Genomic DNA, 23,609 nt, shown 5'->3' with positions numbered 1-23,609 from the left:
GAAAGGCAACGGTTCCCCAAAAAAATTAAAATAACAATTTCAAGATAAAAGTACCCTGTCTTAACTTAAAGATCAAAGACAATCATGATGACGTTGAAAAACACCTAGAATTGTGTAAAAAAAAAAAAAAAAACCCAAAAAAACATAATTAGTTGTTCATCGAGTTAGAAAAAAACTGGAAAAACCATGAATTGTCAATTTGTGTTCAAATGCTTCGTTAGGCAAAGTGCATCGGTTCGAATCAAACCTTGTTTCATTTTATTTTATTTTTTATGAGAAGTGGCTCTACCACCAGAGCAACCTCCATGATCGATGACAAGGGGACCTTTGAAAAAATCGAACAATCAAAAATCCCCCCAAAAAACAGAAATAAAATAAAAATCGCAGTGGAAACACATTCAGCATTGATATGTACAAATCAATCAAATTCATGGTAAACAAACAAACAAATAAAAAAACAACCAACCACACCATAGTGAATGTGTGTGCTCTCACATTCACAAATACAATTCTAAGTAATGGAGGGACGTTGTCACAGGAATTCAATCTGGAAACAGCGGATGGGGTGGGTGGGACGGTGGGCTAAGGCGCGTGTGTGCGTGGTGTGGTGGAAGGATGGAATCCCGGAACTTCACCAGTGACTCCCATGTTCTCAAGGTCAGAATCTGACGCCGAGGGTACTTCCTTTTTCGCTCCCAAGTCCTGAGTCCAGCCAAGGGGTTCCACCTGCTGGAATCAGGTGGTGGTGGTGGTGGTGGTGGGGGTCTTTCCTTCTCTCCTAGAGCCACACCCCACTCCCCCTCCCCAGTCATCTGAGAACTCCCCTCTGAGGGCTCTGAGAACACACTGCCACCACGCATGCCGGGGGCATCGGAGGCAACATGGCTGCGCTGCCGTCCATAGACACGGACGCAGGACACATTGACAAAGACATGCACACGCACGCACACACACACACAAACACTCACAGAGGTCATGCTGGGTTTATGTGTGTGTGTGTGTGTGTGTGTGTGTGTGTGTGTGTGTGTGTGTGTGTGAGTTTTCTAAGGCAGGCAAGGGGGAGGCGAGCAGAGTGGCACAGGAGCGGGTCAGGCAGACATTGTCGACAGAGAACAGACGGAAGATGACAAAGGATGACATGCTCGGCGAGTGTGAGTGGCGTGATTATGGAGCTGTCAATAATAAAAAAAAAGATATATAAATACACATAGAGCTCAAGCAGGCAGATATCGACACCTCAGTGTACAACCACATGGCGGGGTGGCTTTACGCTACCGCTTTGCTGGTTTAAAGATTTAGTGGAAATCCTTGAAATACTTATTGTTATCTACTTCAGGGCTACAGCTCTAAAATGAAAACGGTCAATATGACACATACGTGAAGGACACCGCATGGTGAGTTTAAGGCAACAGCTGTAGATGGAGTGATCAAAGAGGCTTCTTTTGTTAAAGAGATGCCAATTCTGCAGTTCTGCCACAAGGGGGAAGGCTCAACACTTGTACGGGTCTTTATGTGACTAAAAATGGCCAAACTGCTCTAAATCCTCTTCTATTCAGAATCAAAAATCAAGTGGAGTTATGAAGCTATGGAGCCGCTAAGAGGCTGTATTTACATACGCTATAGAAGCCAACCCCTCTTCCTGCCCTGTGCTACTTCCCAGAATGCTCTGCTGGTCATAGATGTGAGAGCATGCAAGACATGCAACCTGCCCCAAAGTGCATCTTCATTTTTATGTCCCTGCAACCTCTCTTTCTCTCGTACCCGCTTATTTCTGTTGGTCACCCCCCCCCCCAATTTCCACCACCGTCACCGATCAGCGCGAGCCCTCCACCAGCCAATCAAATCCCCCAGCCACAACTGCTGCAGCCCTCAGGAACCTGCAGACACACACACACACACACACACACACACACACACACACACACACACACACACACACACAAGTTGATGTGTAGAGATTATCATACGGAAGGACGTCTCTGCATCTGAATGAGTCACGAAACAGTCATTTCCATGTAAGAACCGCATATTTACTGGAATGCAGCGTAAAAAGTTATACGTTCCTTTAAACCTGCACCACATCCATTTGACAAAATTGGGCTCGAGACGAGTGGTCATGCCTAATCTATCAATGACATTGAAAACATTAATTGTGCAAATTAAGAGTTGTCGTGGGATTAAATTAATTTAATTAAGTAGTAAGGCTTTCTATCAGTCAGAGCCCCCCACAAAAAAATAAAATGAAGAAATCAAGCCACATTCACTTATCTCACCAACCAGCAAAACCCAACATTATAGGAGGCGTCTTTTAGCTTTGTCGGTCTCCCTGAACTCTGTCTCCATCGTCTGTACGAAAAAAAAAAAAAAGTAATAAAATTGATGGTAGAACCTAACCCTTTACCCTTAACCCTTATGCCTCGGTCAAGTACTTCAAATTAAACAAAAAAAATAATCATAACGTTGGTGAGAAAACTTTCTTCAAGATGATCTTAACATAGAGAACTGAACAGGACCTCAAAATGAGTCTTAGTGATGCTCTACAGAAAAATGTCTTCCCTCTTTATTTATTGATATTGGATATTCATTTTTCTATTCTAATTGAGAGCAGGATTGAACCAAATATTCAACTTTTTATTTATTTATTTTTATTATAATTGTTTGTATATTTTATTATTACTATTTTATTTAATCTTTCTTTGTTTTAGCTATTGTATTTGAATAATCTTGCTTACTGAATTAATAAACCTCAAAAAATGTAAAATATCTTGATGAAAAAAAATTGACAGTGTTTAAGTGTGATTTTCAGACATGACAAATGGCTCTGACTGAAAAAAAAAGATTGTTTTTAGAAAGTATGACCCAGGCAAATAACATAGGGTGCGCTCCAAAAACATGGTAACAGTAGAGTGAAATTAGTCATTTCTGCTGTTTCATTGCAGTTCAAACCTAGCGAGCGTAATTTAGACGAGTCTGCAAAATTAAAAACAACAAATGAAACGATAAAACAGGAATCGCACGTCACGTTCCGAATTAATCGTGCTGATCCCAAGAGTTTAAAATCAAGAGTTCCTTCACAAAATGCCACATTCAAACAAATACCAGAATTTGACCGGTCAAAACACACAAGCACGCACGCATGCACACACACAAAATAATCCACAGGGAAATATTAAATAAAGTGATCTTAATATGCTTTGATCGACTTGATAATGGAGAGATGATAGAGCGAGAGAGAGTTTAGTGATGGAGATGCGGCCTGTCTCAGATGTAGGTGACGGCACCTTTACTGTTCTTCTCCATGGTGATGTCCACGTAGGAGGTGGGGATGTAGCCCTCCTCGCCGCCCTGCTTCCGGGCCCGTGTCCAGCCGTCGCCCTTGTCCTCCTCGATGATGTACAGCACCTACAGTACCACGCCACCAGCCAATCGGGAGGCAGGAAAACATCATTAGGCGTTATGGTTGTAAAACTGAAAAAAAAGTGATGGCTTCAACATAAAAGTCCGGCACAATTACAACTTGCTATGTTTGGTTTAATTTGGTTTCAGATTTTATTTTCGTCTTTATAGTGTCAATGTAAAAGTGTTTTCATATTGCGCTTTAAAAAAAAATCCCACTTACAAATATTTGAAAGACATAAAAAAAAGCCAATTCTAAAAATGACATATTTGACACAAATAAAAATCAGATCTTTGTCAGTATTCTGTTTTACTTCTGCAAATCTTCACGTTTATACAGCTATACATATTCCGGTGTATGCCATTTTTCTATTATCCTGCCATATTTCTTATTTTATTCTATTGTGTAACAGTTCAGTTTTTTAAGGTTTATATCGCCTAAATGTCCGCTTTATTTTCCATTATCGTACCATATTTTATTGTGTTCAGTCAACTGTGAGGTTTATTGTATAATACATTATTTTCCCCAGATGACACTTTTCATCTCTATATCTTTTATATTTTTATTCTATTGTTTGTAAGTAGTACTGGCTATTGTTTTTGATGTGAACTACTGTGACATCGCAATTTCCCTTGAGGGAAGAATAAAGTTATCTATCTATCAAAAGACCTGACCGGTTGAAGATTTTATTCTCGCCTTAATTTGGTTTTAACGGCCAAAGTTTATTCTTAGATGAGCATAATAGCTGCTTCAAGGTGATGTAGCCCACACTTCGAAATTCAAAATCATAATCATTCTTGGTATTAGATATTAGATAAGTCACTTCATAGTGCCTGGTTCGCTTTTCTAACAGGGACATTGTCAACGGTGATACGGCTACAGGCTTCACTTAATCATATGACCGATAAGAATGTATGGGTGATGAAACTGCCATAAAACATGTCCCAAATGAACTGATCCACATATTAACAGAAGCGCTACTATATGGCCCACTTAGTAGTTTTTAACTCTGATATTATTATAGTGGTTTTTTTCTGTGCTTTTCTTATCAAAAAAAATATTTCTGTAACTCAGCCTGGCAAAAAAAAAACATTGTTACAATAAATTTACACCTACATTACTGTAACAATGTAGTATCTCATATTTTTGAGAGAAATATAAATTGTATTAATTTTAAACATGACAATAGAAAGAGCAGGGAGTGAGGGAGTGTAGTGATGGAGTATACACTTTTGCATGTTATGCTAAACTAAGCTAAAGTGCATTCCTTACCGTAACAACTAATAATATAATGACTTTTTGGATAAGAAATGCACAAAAACACTAAAATAATGTCATAGTTAAAAACAACTAAGTGGGTCATATAGAAGGTGTTGTGTACTTTAATATTTAAAGTACACTAAAGTACACTTTACTTTAAATATTTAAATATGAATGATCCTAAGTTCTCTGTGAATATTTCTTTCTGACAATTTTTATGGTGGTTTCGTGAGAACGACCTGTATGCATAGTACACCCCAAACAAGACAAATATAGTTCTTCAGTGGAATCGCACGACTGTATAAATCATCATCTTACAGTATTATCATAATACAGTGTACTCTAATGTATAAAAATACGAGTACTGATCACAGGGGTTAAGGCTTTACTTTGTATAATGGTTGTTGTGGGGGGTGCTAAACAAAATAATACAGAAGGTTGTTAAAAGGTTAAAAGATGTTAGTACGTTACCTCGTCCTCTTTCATCACTAATGTCCCCTCGTTTTGACCTGCGTGCGTAAAACAAGCATCAAAATGATTTCTTTAGTGAGCGGCACATACTGGAAAACGTCAATCAAGATGCTCATATAGGTGAGGTAAGGTGCGTTGACGGGCACCTTTACCGTCGAAGGAGTAGAGTGCCTTGCAGTGGCCGACGACAGGCAGCGGGTCGTCGTCGTCAAACTCATCATCAAACTCGTGAGGGTCCAGGTTGGGGGCGCCTGGCTGCTGCGGGGGGCTGCTGGAGCGCTGGTGGGGCGTGCGCTGGTGCTCCTGGTTAGTGTCGTCTGTGTAACTTCCCTCCGGACTGGGGGGGCCACAGTGGGACATTGCTTTAAAAACACTCACCGTGACCAAAAAAGCGCTTTACTATGAGAGTACAAAGGAATGACGGCTTCTCGGACGTACTGCGCTTTTGGATAGCCACAATGCATCTTGCCAGCGTACCGTACAGTGTTTACATACTACAACGTTTCATCTGACGTAGTATGTAATTCTGGGACTCTTCAAGTAGCATTTGAGAATGCTATGGTCTCTGACATACTAAGCAATTTCATGGCACGCCATCTTAAAATTTATTCCAAAGGAGGAACTGGTCACCTTTTAAAAGTTGCTAGTGCTTATATTTGAGTTACTAGTTGCTATTTGAACCGTTACTAGCAACTATTTTAGTTTTACTAGTCAAAATGTTTTCGTTGATACTATATTATTGGATACTAGTTACTTCTACAATTGTTACTCGTTACCCTTGCAATGTCACTAGGAGCAATTTAGACAATTTTGTCATTGCATCCTATGGGGCTCTGTGTTTCAGATATTAAATATTTGCCTCCAACTAGTATCTATTCCGATTGTTACTAGTATCTATTTACAGATTACTAGTAAATAGTACTTACTAGTAATAGTAAGTAATATTTAGTTTTACCAGTAACAATGTATTTTTTATGCTATTGATTGTTGCCACTTAGTATATCATTCAAAATGCATTCATATTAAGAATAACTATAAACATCTTATTGGTTTAAAATGGCTATCGAGACTACAGTATAACTCTAGACCATCTGTACTAAAGAAACTTTGACGACGGACAGTGCGATCATTAAACATGATCATGCAACATTTCGGATGCAACCGATAGATAGTTTTGATAAGTGAAAGTAAAATCGTTGTAATTGATCTGGGGAAACAATTTGAATGGACAGCAAGTCTATTTTTTTGGAGTTTCTCGTTTGTATAGTGCAAAAAATTAGCAAACCCCTCTTGCGTCTTGCGTGTGTATGAAGGTGTGTTTACCTCTCCCTGCCCGGAGGAGTGTGATGGTGGTTGTCAGCACTGTGTCTTCTGTCTCCTCTGGAGCTCTGCTTCCCCTCCACCTCTGACAGCCAGGACTGAAGAAATACAGAAAACATGTCCTTTTGCCTGTGATATTTGGGCCATTTCTGTCACTTTTATTGAAGTATAACCGTGTTTCTTTTGCTCGGTTGAGTGAGCCAGGTTAACAACTTGCCACAAGGCCTGAAATGTTGAGATCTGCTGATGCATGTTTAAAACTCAACCCCTAACACATAGACCAAGGGAGAGAGGGTCAAAGTTGCAGAGAGAAAACTGGTTTGCTCAGATGCTTTATTGGCAACTCTCACTGGCAACAAGTTTGTGGCGGGCAAGAAAACCCTCCTTTATTGTTCGACAGAAAGTCAGATATTATTATTATAAAAATTTTATTTTGTGCATTTTAGGTGTCATGATAGCAAAATCCAAGACTATTGAAATAAAAAAATAATTAGCTGAGGAATGCTTATTCCTATCCTGTTTTTAATTAATTTAATTATTTTAATAATGTTATTATTATTATCTGATTATTATCTTTTATTATCTATTTGCTATTATCTGATGGCCTTCTTTTAATGTAAAGCACATCGCTTTCCTTCTTCTGTCCTTCCCTCCTTCATTCCCTTTATCTTTCCATCCATCCCTGCTCCATTCCTCACACATGTAACTCAAGGTGAGTTACATGTGTGAGGTGAAAGGTGCTTTACGAATAAAGGTTGTTTTTATTTAAGTGTATTGATTGGTATTATGTGCGCTATTGATCTGTTGCTCTTAAGGATGCTGTTGTCACTAAAAAACATATAATTCATCAGTCTAAAAGGATAGTCTGCTGTTTTCAAACCAGTCGAATACAAACATCTTATGGTTTTAATAACTCTTTTGCACCACTGCACTCTTTTGGCTATATATGTGTAAGAGACTAGAAACCGAAAGTTAATTCACTTCCTACTGGCAACCAACTGTAGCCTGCAGGATGCACTGCAGAAATTGCAAAACATAGCTCCAAACAAAATGTAATATGACTGTCATTCAAAACATGCAAAAAAAAATAAAAAAATAAAAAAACGTAATACACAAGAAATGTATGACTGGAATGCAAGTTTAAAAGTGTAAACGTTTGCCCCATTGTACTGCATTAAGCACAGTGAGAAGCTGTAGCAGAGTGGTTCTCGGTAGTACAGTATTCATCGAGGTTACAAGCGATTAGAGTTGTCACGATTCTCCAAATCCACAATTCCATTATACTTGTGATTTTAAGGTCACGGTTTGATTGAAACATATGTTGTTTTTTTTCCAGCACTGACGGCTATGCCATTATTATTTAGCCCCTTTCACACATAGTTCCCGGTAAATTACAGGTAACCAACACCGCTAGTGACTTTCACTATTCACACATGCAGCTACATTCAGCAAAATTTCCATCTTACACCTTTCCACACAGACCCTGATAATGCTGGAATAGATGGGGCAATGGACAGTCCAGCAGAAGTCACGGTGCTGTCCCGGTCTGCACCCCACACCCAACGCAAGAGGATGTATGTGGAAGTAGCACGAAAAAATAAAAACAAGTATGCCTATGAAATAAACCTGAAATAAATAAACAAGGCAATACATATATAAATAAATATAAATATATAAATGAGTAAATATAAGCCTGACAGAGTCCTGTGTCCCCACGCACGAGGTGGCGGGATCTTTCATCACTTTCATTGCTCCGCAGAGTTTCTTCAGACACTCCAAATATTATGCGAAGTTGCCGTTTTCATGTACGCAAAGTGAGAAAGCGAAACTCCTGCAGTGCACAACGCGGCGGTGGTGCAGATGCAGACTGCTCCCTTTCCCATTTGGAAAATAGTTTTGTTAGTTTTTCTATTTTATTTTGAACATTTTAAATAGTGTATTTTAGAAAACAGTAATGTTTTTAGAATGATTTGAGTAGGCCATTACAAAAAAAAAAAGGTTTTTGATTTTACTGTTGATACGGAGAACACAGAGACATTTTTAACATTCCATTTTAACATCCCTAGTTTGTAATGTCTTTAAATAGCGTGAATTCCATTTTTTTTACCCTTTTTTGTGGGTGTAATATTACCCACAAATATACGGAAAGAGTTGTGCACCTGCTTGTGATTTAGAACACTTATCTAGAGAGATTTTGAATCGGCATCGTGACACCCCTACAAGCCATGGTAACCAGCATTTTAATAGTCTGGGTTGAAAAATAGTAAACCGACTTTCAACCTTTCACACTGTTTCGACACATCCATGAGAGAATCACATCAAGATGTTCGAGCACCTGAAAAAATGATGGGTGGGATTGATGTACTCAACACGGACCCTAAACTGTCCACCCATATAACAACCATGGCACTTTGCCTGACTAGTCCTGTGCTACTAAAGAGGGACCAGCAGGGGGTGCAAACCCTATACAGTGGCATCATAACGCCAATAGAAGTCCACCAGACGTGTTGGCGCTGAGTATGGGTGTGGTGCACAGTAGGCTTGGGCCATCGTGCAAAATTACGATTGGCGGCATATGATTTTATGGGGGGGCACACATAGAATGTAATGTAATGTGGCAAATGCGGTCTCCCCGTTCCAGAAGTGCAGTATTTATTATTTACAAGTAAAGTATTTACACAAAAACATTCAGTTTTTACTAAATTAAGTCCCATAGCAACGGAAAGCAGTGAGGATGCACAGGATTTTTTTTTTTAACAGTACGGAGTAAGGACTTTGACAGTCCCATAACTCAGTTGTGTTTAAAAATGTGGTTTCATACATGTAAAAAGACAGGCACGGGAGCCACTGCGCACCACTATATGGAGGAGAAAACAATAAAACTCCTCCAGTTCTCTGAGTTAGGTTTACGTTTTTCATTTAATTATTATTTAATTTCAGTAAGAAACTCAGGAAACAAAATAAATCAAAATCTTTCTCTATGAGATTATATTATATATAGTGCTACATTATTATCACAAGACTTGCATATTGAGAAAAGTGCACGGGGGGTGTCCAGAGCACCTGCCCCATGGACCCCACGGTGCCCTTATCACATGCTTTTTAAGATTTATTTTAAATTAATGGGTGTCAAGGTAGCGGATTTTCTGGGGAAGATATATTCACGAGGAATTATTCATGAACCTTGCACCTTGGCGCACCTGCGATGTGCCCACTGTAGCGCCGCTGTGCTCTGCCATTTGTCCAGAGTGGCAAAACGCCTAGAACCGGAGCTGGGGGTCCATGTGCCTTTTATTTTTATTGTTTGAGCACCGGCCCCACGCAAAGTCTCTGTACGGGACTGTAGAGCGAAAGTGAGACCCGATCACCAGTGGTTACTGGACAGCTCTGAGCGGAAATGGGGAGAACCTCTGCCCCCTCTCTCCCTCTTCCCTCCTCTTGGCTCCAGTTTCAGAACACGGTAAACTGCACTTAAACCGTTTCAATTCTCTTATTTTTCAGTCAGAGAATCGCGGATGACTGAGTCGATCACCGTTAGAAAATTTAATTTTTACCCATACCAATCTGAATACCAGGGAATTTTGCACAATCAATCCTGCTTTCCTCCTGCCTGTCTAAAACATCTCCGTACCTCGTTCTTGTGGATTTCTGAGCGTAGCTTTTCCATGTTACACATCGTTTCTGAGATCTTGGGCTGTAGGCTGCTGGGGTCTCCCATCTGGGGATTCTTCTCATAGACGTCCTTCATCTTGTTCAGGGCGTCTCTGACACACGAGCAGAAGCACACAGGGACGAAAGCAGATAGAAAAGTCTGTCCTGTGATTTATTAACCTGCTTCATATTTAAGTCTGAATTATGTTTTTTCAGGCATTTCTGAAAGCAAAGGAAGTCAACAGAGAACGGAAGAAAAGGAAAGTTTTGTTCCTCACACGGTGACCATAGAACCTTCTGGTTAGACTCCAGTGTCAGTAGATGGACTTCTATTAAGGTAAGAAACGAATACTACCCTACTTAATTTCCATATTAATCATATTTATCCCATCCCATCTCATATACTACTATAATTGGGCGACGGTCTGTTTGTGTGCGTGGTCGGATTTGCATCGCACACCATTCCTCTGATCGCTGCCAAACTTTGGCAAAACACTGTTCAGGGGTCTGGCCTTTGCACAGAGTGGTTTTACTTCATTTACATGAACACTCGATTAGCAGTTTTGTTTTTTGGAAGCATTGCTAATTCATGATGCGGATTCCGGAACTGAAGTCTAAAAGAAGAAGGAACAAAGGGAGGAGCAAAGGCAGGAAGGAAGGAATTGAGGAAGAAGGAGGGAGTGAGGAAGGATGGAAGGAAAGAGGAAAGGAGAGAAGAAGGGAGGAAGAGAAGAAGGAAGGAAGGAAGGTGGAATGGAAGTAAGGAATGAGGGAAGCTAGAATGGGAGGATGGAAGGAAGGAAGAAGTTAATGAAGGAGGGAAGAGAGGAGGGAAGAAGGGAAGAAGGGAGGAAGCAGGAAGAAAGGAAAGGTGGAGCAAAGGCAGGAAGGAAGGAAGGAGGGAGGGAATGAAGAAAGGAAGGGATGATGGAATGAAAAAAGGAAGGATGGAAGGAGGGCAGGAAGGATGGAATGGAGCAGGGGTAGATGGAAAGATAAAGGGAATAAAGGAGGGAAGGACAGAAGGAAGGAAAGCGAGAGCAGGAGTAAAGGAAGGATGGAAGTGAAGGAAAAAATTAGGAAGGGAAGTAAGGAATGCATGCAGCCAAGTTACTTTTACCGATTTGCAGGTAAAATATTATTTGTTTTCAAGTAAATCTTCGATTCTATTTTCATTTGGATTTATTTATTTATTTATTCATTCAACTATTTATTATATAATTATTCCTATACAAACATATGACCACTAAGTGAAAAGGCAGGAAGAAAGGAAGGAAGGAAGGAGGAAGAAAGAGGGGAAGAAGGAAAGGAAAGGAGGGAGGAAGAGTCAACGGGGAAGGAGGGAGGGAAGGATAGAAGAAGGAAAGGGAGGGAGGGAGTGAAGGAAGGACAGAAGGAAGGGAGCAAGGAGGGATGGAAATGATGGAAAGAGGGAGGAAGAATGGCACGAGGGAAGGATGAATGGGAGAAGGGAAGGACGGAATGAGGTCATGGAGGAGGGAATAAGGGGGGAGGGAAAAAGGGAGGAAGCCAGGAAGAAAGGAAGGGAGGAGAAAAGGCAGGAAGCAAGGAGGGAAGAATAGAGTAGGAAAGGGAGCAAGGAAGGATGGAAGGAGGAAGGGAAGAAGGGAGTAAGGAAGGAATGGAGCAAGGATGGATGGAAAGACGAAGGATGGGGGGAGGAAGGAAGGAGGGAAGGAATGAAGGAAGGTAGGGGGAAGAAGGGAAGAATGAATGGAGGAAGAAAGGAATGGGGGGGCGAGGAAGGAAGAAGGCAGGAAGGAAGAAAGGAAGAAGCAAAGGCAGGAAGAAGGGAAGGAGGAAGAAGGAGGGAAGGAGGAAAGGGAAGGATGGAGGAAGGGTCAACTTAAAAAAATACTGTAAACGTTTATGTTCGTCATCAACTTTCTTGACACACGCATGCACGCACATAATACCAACAGCGGACTTCAACACATTCTACACCGACCAAGTGTGTTTCTGGTCATTTTGAAAAAAATAAAATTGAATAGAACTTTTACTTTTAAGGTCCTCCCATAATATCACTGCAAATGTGCTTTATACATTTTCCTTCCTTAAGAAATTGCCAAGAGGGGACTTGACGAGTGTTTGTTTACCGCAAAGACTTTTTGCTCCTTTCAAAAATAAAGTAACAAAAATTAATTTAAATTAATTTTTATTTAATGTCTTTAATGATTTAAATTAAATGTTATCAATATTTAAACATTTCTATGTGATATAAATATTCCAAAAATGATCATGGCCACTTTAATTGAGAATAAATGACGTTTTAACTGCAAACAGAAGTAACTTGGCTGCATGCACTAATATCAAGGCCTGCAGTATGAGCAACAAAAATTAATTCATCGAGGCTTTACTTATATAAAATACATTCTTACAGTGATATTTTAAAGATTGATTGCACCAATGCACTAATTTAAATTTTCTCTTTGGGGAATTCATATTCCTCTGTGTTATTGTTGGTCATTTTTATGACCTGTGCAGAATGGTGAAGTACGCATTTTAAAGAGTGCTACCTTCCTCCTGTGGATGATATTGTATTTTGTATTTGCTGTTAATAAAGTTATTGGAGTCAGGAGAAAAACTTCCCAATCTTAGGCAGGTTTTGGATCATGCGTCGACTACACTTTGCTGTGGCTGTTCAAGCATCATTAGGGCATTAATTTTAAACTCATTCATGAATATAGTGAGGTTAGATAAAATATACTTTTTTATTGTTCTTGTAATAAGGATAATTTGTTGTGCTAATTTGCTTCTCTGTCCTAATTCATCCATAATTGCGTATTAATGTTGCTTCTGTCAGTCTTAACAATACAGGAGGGGATGTTGTAATCAGTTTAAAAGGATAGCTGTACGCAGCTTTTCAACCTGGTCAAACGCAAACGTTTTATGGTTTTAATAACTTTGCACCCCTGTAAATACACATTTTGGCTACATCTGTGTAAGACACTAGAAACAGGAAAATGCACCACTTCCTCCTGGCAACCTATTGTAGCCTACAGAATGCACTGGTGCAACTGCAAAAGGTAGTGCCAAACAACACTGCTGTTCAATCTCAATTTCTAGTGAAGCAGTTTGAACCCCCACTAGATGAGACTGTGTTTGCAGTGTTACCTCTGGTCCACCTCCTTCTGGAGCTCCTTGCTAAGCTCATCGATCCTCTGCTGCAGCTTCTTCCTCCTCTGCTCTGGGGGCAGGTGGCTGAAATCCTCCAAGGAAGGAGCCTGGGAGGAGGAAATAAAACAAAAAAACAAAAACAAAACAAAACACCCACAAAGAAGAGAGTGTTAGATTCACCCATGCCCTATGTGTAACAGTCCTTCCTTCGAGAATTGACTGCAGATGAAGTAGCGGCAAACTGGTCGTGGGAAAGGACGGGTGATGTTGGGATTGTGCGATATATGGGAGAACTGATTGTTGTGATAAAGAAGAGAAATTACAACCGTATCAATGTATATCTCAATATCTCCAAATGAATTATACATCCAATGTCATCATGATATGATATCTCAATTTCATGGAGATCACACCAAAAGTCAATAAACAATTATTTTGACAGTTCATTTTCTTTCTGGGCCAAACAAATCCATCACACTCCAAACACACACCAAACCCCAAAGCCAATTGACCGTTCAGCCAGGTGTTGTTCAGGGCGTGAGAGGTGATGGTTTAGCTTGTACTCTAGCCATGCTAATGGAGGCTAGGTCAGATGGCGAAAGAGCTCTTGAGAACTTTGAGACACACACACACACACACACACACACACACACACACACACACACACACACACACACACACACACACACACACACACACACACACACACACACACACACACACACACACACACACACACACACACACAGCTAAACTTAAACAGATACGAGGAGAAAGGTAATATGAATTGGAGAGGGACTTATGAAGTATTATATACAGTACACTATTGCTACCGAGCTCCAATAGCTTACCATAGCATGTACTACAGGGAGTTCTGGGGTCATACAGGTGGTTTCTAGTGGCCTTAATGTGAGGACATGCACTGGACAAGTCTGGAGGGACTATTGACTTAGGATCCACAGCCACACCACTTACCATCTTAATTGACCACTGAGCCGCAATGCATAACCCGTGCCGGTTAAAAAGAACAGACCACATGGAGAGCTTGTTAGTCAGCACGTCAAGCAGTCAGTATTAAAGAAAAAAAAAATTTGGTTGGAATTTTCACAGAATGCACAGTCAAACATCTGCCTGCCGACCAGCATGGCTGCCAAGCAATATCAATCGGTTCTCCTGAAAACCGTCAGACAGATTACACCAGCTACTCAATGCCATGGGCACACTACACAATTCTCAAAGTCGTCAGATCGCTGTACTGTTCATACTACACAACATTCTGTCTTGTGACGGGGAATCTTGAAGTCGTTGTGGTTTCACACTATATGACAGATCGGTGACAGGGATCACACATTACAAGATCTTTCACCAGGAGGAATCCCACGAGTCTGTCGGGTCTCCAAAATATGTTTTGTCACAAAAACACACACAAGAAGTGACACCGGAAATTATGTGATACCATGCGTGGAACAGGACTATGTAAAATAACGAACAAAAGCAGAATTGAAAAAAGAAATATTTTAAAAACCTAGAGAAGGAAAGTAAAATAGGTACTATTACAGGTACTCCTCACTTTGACCAGCTCTCCGACCAGTCTGTATTGTGTGCTGCGTCTCAGCGTCAAGCATCTCATCTCATCACTGTTCTCAGTCTCAGTCTCGTTCCTGCAGTCGGTCAGTATTCACTACACTAGCGTTCTCAATGGCCAAGACCCCTTTCCATGAAATAACACGGGTCCTCGCTTATCGACCAATTTGCTTAACGACCTGGTCCTAGGATCGGAACTCTGTCGTTAAGTGAGGAGTACTTGTATACTTATTGGCTGTAACTTGTTGCATCACTCCCGAGTCGATCCCGACACGACCAGATATTAAACCTGCTTGATCTCCCCAGACGCCTGCAAGCCATTGGCGAGCACTCGGTGAGCAGTCGGATCGCGTTCTGAGCAGTTCACACCACAGGCTCGTCGCTCACGGGAGCGCGCTATGACTTTCCTCCGATCTGGAGTTTTGCTTGTCCATCTCCAAAGAACTGTCAGGCCAGAATCACCTAGTCTGAACTTGGCATTAGGAGCCACCTATCATATTCAGGACAGAAAGAATCGACAGGGGAAAAAAAGCCAATTACAGTACTTTAGTTTTGGCAGAGGGTGAGTGTTATTGACATGTTTGTGTTAAACTGTCTGACGGTAGCTAGCGCCTGGTTAGCAGCATACTGAAACAGCATTAGCGCTGGTTCACACACACACACACACACACACACACACACACACACACACACACACACACACACACACCCCCCCCCCCCCCCCACTGCAAACAAGGGTGTTGTCAGACCAACACTTTACATTCCAAGCTGAAACTATTTCAGCCCGTTTTCATCACCGCAATCACTATTGTCGACGCCCCCAAAAGCTCTCTGCAGAGCAATCAAGCACACAACACAACAACACGCTGTCAATCACAAAAATTAACCTTAGATCTGTGATTGAGGCAGGAGTCGGTCAAAGTAGAGACAGAGAAACGCGCAGTTGGTCTAAAGGAGAGATGGAGCAAGAAAAAGAGAGAGGTAGATAGAATTGCAGCACCTGGAAAGGACCAGAGAAAACCCATCAGCTTATAGGTCAGAGATGGGTCGGACAGAGTACAGGAGGGAGGGACAACAGGAGAAAACAAAAAGTAAAGGAAGGAGAGAAGTAATGTAAAAAAGGCAAGTTCAGAAAAACCTTTTTCAATATAGCACACTCCACACAGACAAAAAAAAACAACCAAAAAACCCTGTCTCCTCGGAACAGGTGTCACCAATCGAGGTCCTACCCCTCTCCTGAGGCCCCTCAGGGAGGGGATCCAGGGCACTGTGCTCTTTATGTCTGCCAGGCGGTGGCCCATGCTGTCCCAGCCGAGTCCCGGCGGGGGAGGGAGCTCAGAGGAGCGGGCTGGGTGCAGGCGTAGTGGGGCAGAAAGGGGGGCGGTGAAGGGAGGAGGCGGGGGGGTGGAGGAGGGAGACTGGCAGGTAAGAAGGAAGAGAGGAGGTTAGGGATGGGAGGGGGGGGTCAGATTTAACACATTCATTCTATTTTGTGGAGGTGGCAACACTGATGTGCTTTGCTACCTGTGGGAGAGGAACTGGTGATATGCACAAAATATCAGGTAGAGCGTAATGGGAATTAGAAATGTGTAGAAGTCCAGTGGTTGGTGAATGATCTGAATGTAAATGTAAAGGTAAGTAATAGTGTATTTGCTCATTGCACAAAATGTCCATGATATGTTGTAGCGTCTGGTGTTCGCAAATATTGTTGATGAATGCCAATTACCTTGTTTTGGTGCTGAGATTTTAAGCTCTCAAAGCAGGCAATGGGCATCTGACTATGTATCTGTGGAAATTACCCCCTCACATTGAGACCTGTCAATCTCTGCTTAATCCCCGCCCCTTGAACTACGCCGTTTATATCCCTGAACCTTTCATTTCAGTTTGTCCAAGCACAGACAGACATTCAGCTATCAAATGACCAGCATTGCAAGATCCCTCTGCTTCATGCAGAAGGAGCAGTCACGTTTGGCGATGTTGGTGTAGTTTCTATGGCTTCCTCAAGGGGTTCTTGAGTGGATTTGATGTTGTTTTCTAGCACTAGCTAGGTCTAAATAAGAGGCATAGAACTTAACGCAGAAATGCCTTTAATATAGCTATAGTAATATAATATAGTAATCGTTTCCATAGCCATTAGTCAACTAATGCCTCCTTCAACAGTGAGGCAGGAAAATGAATGTTAAAGAGGACCTATTATGCTTCATTTCACCAAGTTAATATAGGTCTCTTAGGTCCCCAAAACATGTTTTTAAGGTTTTTTGCTGAAAATACCACTGAGAATATGCATTCCAGCCATTCTAACATACAATCCACCCAGTCTGAAAACAGGCTGAAAAGTGGCTGTTCTGTGAGCCAATGGAGTTAAGAGTTTTATTTATTCTGTAAATCTTCACTGATTTCACCTTATCAGTGCACTAAAATTTGTTTCTGAACAAATTTGAGGTGAGAAATAAGCAATGCAGTTGCTGAATCCTCACACATATTAGATCTACAAGACATAATTCAGTAGTATTGTTTATTCCGACTTTCACCGTGTGACCGGAGCAGCGCAGAGCTTGGAGCCCTAAGGGATACAGCAGGGCTTGGGGCTTTTCTGTTACATTCAATTACGAAAATGTCAGAAAATAAAATTAAAGAAATACATCTCAGGTTGTGTTTGGAATAACGCGGAGAGGATAGCGCACCGACTCCAGGTTGTTGATACCACGACAAACCTATGTGCCCCAATGCTCAAACGCAATGCGCAATCTTAAACACATACTAGAAAAAAGGTGATTGAATACAATTGGAGAGGGACTGGTGAAGTATTATATACAGTACACTATTACTACTTACTATTGCTACAGAGCTCCAATAGCTTACCATAGCATGTACTACAGGGAGTTCTGGGTTCTGGTTTCTAGTGGCCTTAATGTGAGGACATGCACTGGACAAGTCTGGAGGGACTATTGACTTAGGATCTACTGTATAATGTCTTGATTGACCACTGAGCTGAGCTTTAATGCATAAACTGCACCGTTTAAAAAGGACAGACCACATGGAGAGCTTGTTAGTCAGCACATCAAGCAGTCAGTATTAAGAAAAGAAAACTTGATTGGAAATATCACAGAACGCACAGTCAAACATCTGGCTGCCGACTAGCATGGCTGCCGAGTAATATGTCGGTTCACCTGAAAACCGTCAAACAGATTACACCAGCTACTCAATGCCATGCGGTTTCACACTACATGACAGATCGGTGACAGGGATCACACATTACAAGATCTTTCACCAGGAGGAATCCCGACGAGTCTGTCGGGTCTCCAAAATATGTTTTGTCACAAAAGCACACACGAGAAGTGACACCATGCGTGGGACAGGATTATTTCGTTGTAATTATATTCTTGATCAATGTAAAAAAAAAAGAATAAAAGCAGAATTTAAATTAGAAGTATATTAAAAAAACCTAGGGAAGAAAAGTAAAATAGGTATGTTGTGTGTTTCTGGCTGCTGCTGCTCCATGCACTACCATCTCTCCGTCTCCCCTTCTCGACTCCTTCTGACGCCCTCACCCTGTGTCTGCTCTCATTGGCTGTAACTCGTTGTGTCATTCCCGACTCGATCCCGACACGACCAGAGTTCTCAAAGCAGGCAGTCGATACCTGACTCTCTGTATCTGAGGAAATTAACCCCTCACCTCAGGACCTGTCAAACTGCTCAATCCCATCTACGGTTTTGTTTGGAGAAACGCGGAGCGGATTGCGCGCTACAGTCAACCCACTGTGGACACACACAGCAGAATTAAGTTTTAAATACTTACATTTCCCTCATCTGCAGTTTTGTCACAGACAGTTGTTATTAATTGCTCTTTCCTTTAAAAGATTTGTGGTGATCTCTCCAACCAACAGAGCATTTCCCATGATTAGCTCTTAGTTTCGATGCTAGCGGGTCCGGTCGCGCTCCAGTCCTGGGTGGAGTTACTCAGATAGGGGGAGGTTCTATTCTATAGGCAATCGACCCCGTCTATCGGGGTTGACATTGATGACAGGAAAAATCAGAGAATTGAAACAGTGCAAGTGCCGTTTACCGTGTTCTGAAACTGGAGCACACACACACACAGAGAGAGAGAGAGAGAGAGAGAGAGAGAGAGAGAGAGAGAGAGAGAGAGAGAGAGAGAGAGAGAGAGAGAGAGAGAGAGAGAGAGAGAGGGGGACGGAGAGGGGGGGACGAGGGAGAGCGGGGACAGAGGCTCTCCCCTCTCCGCTCAGAGTTGTGGTGTAACCGCTGGTGATCGGGTCTCACTTCCCGTCTACAGTCCCGTACAGAGACTTTTAGGGGCAGGTGCTCAAAAAAAAAAAAAAAAAAAAAAAAAAAAGGCACATGCTCTGGGCAAGTTTGTGATTATAATATAGCAATATATAATATAATCTCATAGAGAAAGATTTCAATTAATTTTGTTTCCTTAGCTTCTTACTTGTATGGAAAATTAAAAACGTGACCCTAACTCCGGGTGCTCCGGGCAGGTTATCTCCCAAATAGGAGCCTTTTTGTGTGGAGTTTGCATGTTCTCCCCGTGCTCACATGGGGTTTCCTCCACCTAACGTCAGTAAGGACCCCCACCAAAAACACTCACACATCATCGTCTGACCAGCGATGGACACTCGTCACCAGGTCCCCGGGCGCGTCCACGAATGCTGCCCACTGCTCCTGGCTAGGAGCAGTGGGCAGCATTCCGTGGAAGAGCACCAGGGGACTGGTTAAAGAGTGTGTCATGCATGGTGTAGACGTGCTGTGGACAATTAAAGATTCTTCTTCTTCTTCTTCTGAACTCAGAGAACTGGAGCAGAGTTTTTCTGTTTCTCCTCTGGACAGCAGTGCATGCAGGCTCCCGTGCCTGTCTTCTATCTATTTATTTTTGTTTGTTTCCTATGTGTATTAAACAACATTTTCCAAACACAACTGAGTTAAGGGACTGTCCAAGCCCTTACCCCGTACTGTTCCAAAAAAACCTTTGAGTCCCTACTGGTTTAGGGTTACAGACACACGTCTCCCCATTGCTTTCTGTTGCTATGGGATTAATTTAGTAAAAACTGGCTCTTTTTTGTGTAAATAATAAATCCTGCACTTCTGGAATAGGGAGAGCGCATTTGCCACAATACATTACTGTAATTTCTGGACTATAAGCCGCTACTTTTTATCCACGCTTTGAACCTCGTGGCTTATCCAATGACGCGGCAAATTTATGGATTTTTCCCGCTTTCACAAGCTTCATGCCGCCAAAAAACTGAGCAAAAAACACATTATGTGACGGTGCTCAGTTTTTGGCGGCATGAAGCTTTTATTAGACCAATGGAATTGCCGAACGAGTTAAGGTGAAACAATGTAACTGTTTAGATTAAATCGAGCGCACTCAAACTTCCCATCATTTACGGTAGTCATTTCGTCACCCTCATCATGGCAAAGACACAAAGAAATGCATATGATGCAGCTTTCAAGTTGAAGGCGATCGATCTGGCTGTTGGAAAAGGAAATAGAGCTGCTGCACGGGAGCTTGGCCTTAATGAGTCGATGATAAAACGCTGGAAACAGCAGCGTGGGGAACTGACTCGGTGCAAAAAGACAACAAAAGCTTTCAGAGGGAAGCAAAGCAGATGGCCCGAACCAGAAAATGAGCTCTAAGACTGGGTCAACACACAGAGAGCAGACGGCCGAGGTGTTTCAACTGTGCAGGTCCGACTGAAAGCCAAAACAATCGCCACCGCAATGAAGTTTGAGGATTTTAGAGGTGGACCATCGTGGTGTCTGCCAGTGGGTCCTGACAGCGTGGAGCATGGTCAAAAAATCCACTATCATCAACAAGTTTTGAAAGACTGGACCTGCTGCATGTTGAAGAGGGCAGCATGAGCTCAGCGGGGAATTTGCCTCCGGATGAAAGTGACGAGAGCGACAGTGAAAACGATCCAACATCGGATGAAGCAATTCTGAGGCTATTCAACTCCGACACCGAAGTAGATGACTTCAGTGGTTTCAGTGCGCAGGAGGAGGAAGATAGTGCCCAATGACTTTCTTGGTAGGCTACTGTTTACCGCTAATTTTTATTTTTGTTACAAACCGTGTTTCATTAAAGCCTATTTATTTTTGTTACAAGCCGTGTTTCGTTAAAGCTTGTGTAAAGTTCATTTGTTTCAATGTACCGGTAGGCACCTGCGGCTTATAGACATGTGCGGCTTATTTATGTTCAAAATAAATATTTAAAAAAAAAAATCAGTGGGTGCAGCTTATATTCAGGTGCGCTTAATAGTCCGGAAATTATGGTACATTACGTTATGTTCTAAGCACACTCGAACCCCACCGCATGCATGCGTCCGCAAACCTCACGGTGCGCACACATACCCCCGATAAAGTCTTATATCGCCGATCGCTGCCCCCAAGCAATCGCGAATGTAATTTTGTACGAACGCTCAATCCTAGCGATTACGTGTATTAGGGCAGCAAAGCTAAAGCTCCCTTCACCACGTTTTCTGAAACAGACAGCTAACAAAAAACTGACTGAGTTGTCTTTTTCACAGTTTGTATGTTAGTAGGCCCACCAGAGATCCAAATGTATGTGCACAAGCACTGAAAGAGTGAGTTTGCATAATAGGTTCCCTTTAAAAAAATCCTTACACATAGAATGGTTGGCAAAATGTAGACTCTTTTACCCTTATCCATCACACACAAAAAATTCCTGTTTGAATCACGCAGCTGGTGAGGCCAACAACAACCAAAAAAAGGTAGGCAGTTGATAATTAAACAGACTTTCTTTCTGGAAAAAAAGGGAGCAAAGTCCAGTCGGTGTAATCTAGGAAAGACTTAAGATTGTTTAAAAAGAAAAAAGAAAAAGAAAAGCAGAACACACCCTCGAGCTGGCAGAGTTGACACACACACATACACACACTAGAAGTTCTCGATTCAGGATATGAACAACGCAGTTTCATCGATTACTTAGGATGACTACAGTCATTCTACTGAGTGATTGCGGGTGTGTGTGTGTGTGTGTGTGCGCGTTGCGTGTGCGTGTGTGTTTATTGCAGATCATTAGTATGTGGGGCCTTAAAGTAGCCAACTATAACTACCAGCCAACTGGTAGTACAGGCAAAATCATTTCAACGGATAGGTTTGGCGTTTTTCAGCTCAGGTCTTCAAACTGAAAATCTAAAACAAATGAAATCGAAAAACAACCCTCACCTTGGGTTTCTTCCCAAACAGCCATAGTTTGTTCTTGGCCTTGCCCATGGAGTGTTTTGGGTCCGGCCGCAGCCCAGGCCCCCCCGTGTCCCTCTCCCTCTCTCCCTTGGGCGTAGCACTGATGGTCCCGTCGGAACTTGTCCTGCTCAGGTTCTGGCTGAAGTCCTCGAAGGGGAAGTCACCCGGCGGCTCGAAGCCCGACTTGAAGGACTCAACCACGATGGAGGAATCCTGAAGAATAAGGGGTTCATATGGAGCAGGAAAGAGCAACTCATTGTTTAGTGGTTCTTTTTCTGCATTTCTTGTTGCAACAAAAAAAAATCTACAGTATATTTATCACTAGATCTTCTTTACCTTTATCTTCCTACTAAGGGACAGGAAGTTGTTAAGAATTGTGAAGCAATAGTCGGGAACAAATTTGCGTTGAAAGAATGAAAGAACGAACGACAGAACAATGGATAGTACAATAGATAGAATGAAACTTGAGAATGAGAATGGGGAAAAAGAGAATTTTTTCCTACATAACTTTAGACAGATAAATACATGGAGGTTCTTGGATTTCTTTCCACAGTTAAGTATATACTCACTAAGTATAAAGTGAGTTCATCTAGAAAAAGGGATTTTCGGGTAAGTGTAAGCAGGTAAGGTAAGAATGAAGGAACAGTATTGGGTTCGGAGATCAGAGCACGGCCTTAAAACGACATTGACCAGAGTGTGTGTGAAGCGTTGAACTGGCAGGCTTTCCCCTACCCTCCGCTCGTCGACAGCTTTGGCGGCGGTGACCATGCCTTCTAGGCATTTGGAAATGATCGGTACGACCCTCCGCTCCACCTCAGCAAAGCTCCGATATGTCTCTCCCAGCTTTATCGTTCTGCGCTCGTCCATGGCCTGCAAGTTCTGCCACGGCGTTTGGAAGGGGGACCAGAATTAACTTCCAACACAGACTAGTTCAAACAAGGCGGTCTTTAGCTGTATTTGTAATTTTAACTTCATTGTGTCACTTCCTTTCTCAAACATTTTTTTCTAAACAATAAGCAAGTGATTTCCGCAGCGTTACCTTGAAGATGTGCGGTATGGCGTTGTTGAAGTGTTTGCACTGCTCTGCATTGAAGTTCTGGAGCTGGGCTGCGTATTCGTTTTTGCTCTCGTCGGCCATGTGAGTCCGCAGGTAGTACTGAGATTTGGCCTGGACAACCATGATTGACAATTAAACCATGAGTTTATTTTACTTGAAGCTGAATAGGATAAGTCGGTGGTACCTCAGGTTACAATACTCAACTCTTTGTTTAACCGATAAACTGGCTACTGTATCAGGCTACTGTATTGGTCACATGTCACACGTGACCATCGCTCAACCATGGGTTTTTTTAACATTACTCAAAAATCTGAGGTTTTTGAACACACCCTAATGTCAGAAGCTGCGTATCAGCTCGCTTCAGCAAATTACTGAAATAAAAAAAACGCAGCTATGCAGCGCTGTTGATGCGCTACCAAAAAAAGAGGAACACAAACACGCACACGCACACGCACACACACACACACACACACACACACACACACACACACACACACACACACACAC

General features: G+C 42.0%; 1 protein-coding gene across 1 annotated transcript in view; it reads right to left on the bottom strand.

Annotated features, from left to right (window-relative positions):
- Positions 1–3,261: 3,261 nt before the first annotated feature.
- fnbp1l (formin binding protein 1-like) overlaps positions 3,262–23,609 on the bottom strand; it is a gene marked incomplete at its 3' end in the record, with an annotated part of 70,298 nt that continues 49,950 nt past the window's right edge. The window contains exons 7-15 of the mRNA XM_080005964.1: positions 23,085–23,213; positions 22,778–22,924; positions 22,028–22,258; positions 13,235–13,344; positions 10,080–10,212; positions 6,452–6,546; positions 5,281–5,465; positions 5,129–5,166; positions 3,262–3,402 (exon numbers count right to left, since the gene is read on the bottom strand). Coding sequence (XP_079862090.1) covers positions 3,262–3,402; positions 5,129–5,166; positions 5,281–5,465; positions 6,452–6,546; positions 10,080–10,212; positions 13,235–13,344; positions 22,028–22,258; positions 22,778–22,924; positions 23,085–23,213 — 1,209 coding nt within the window. The remainder of the gene's footprint in view (positions 3,403–5,128; positions 5,167–5,280; positions 5,466–6,451; positions 6,547–10,079; positions 10,213–13,234; positions 13,345–22,027; positions 22,259–22,777; positions 22,925–23,084; positions 23,214–23,609) is intronic.

Source organism: Zeus faber (assembly GCF_960531495.2).
Source record: "Zeus faber genome assembly, chromosome: 1".
In the NCBI taxonomy this organism is placed as follows: Eukaryota; Metazoa; Chordata; class Actinopteri; order Zeiformes; family Zeidae; genus Zeus; species Zeus faber.
The sequence above is the reverse complement of the archived record's forward strand: the minus strand, read 5'-3'. Positions and strand labels throughout refer to the sequence as shown.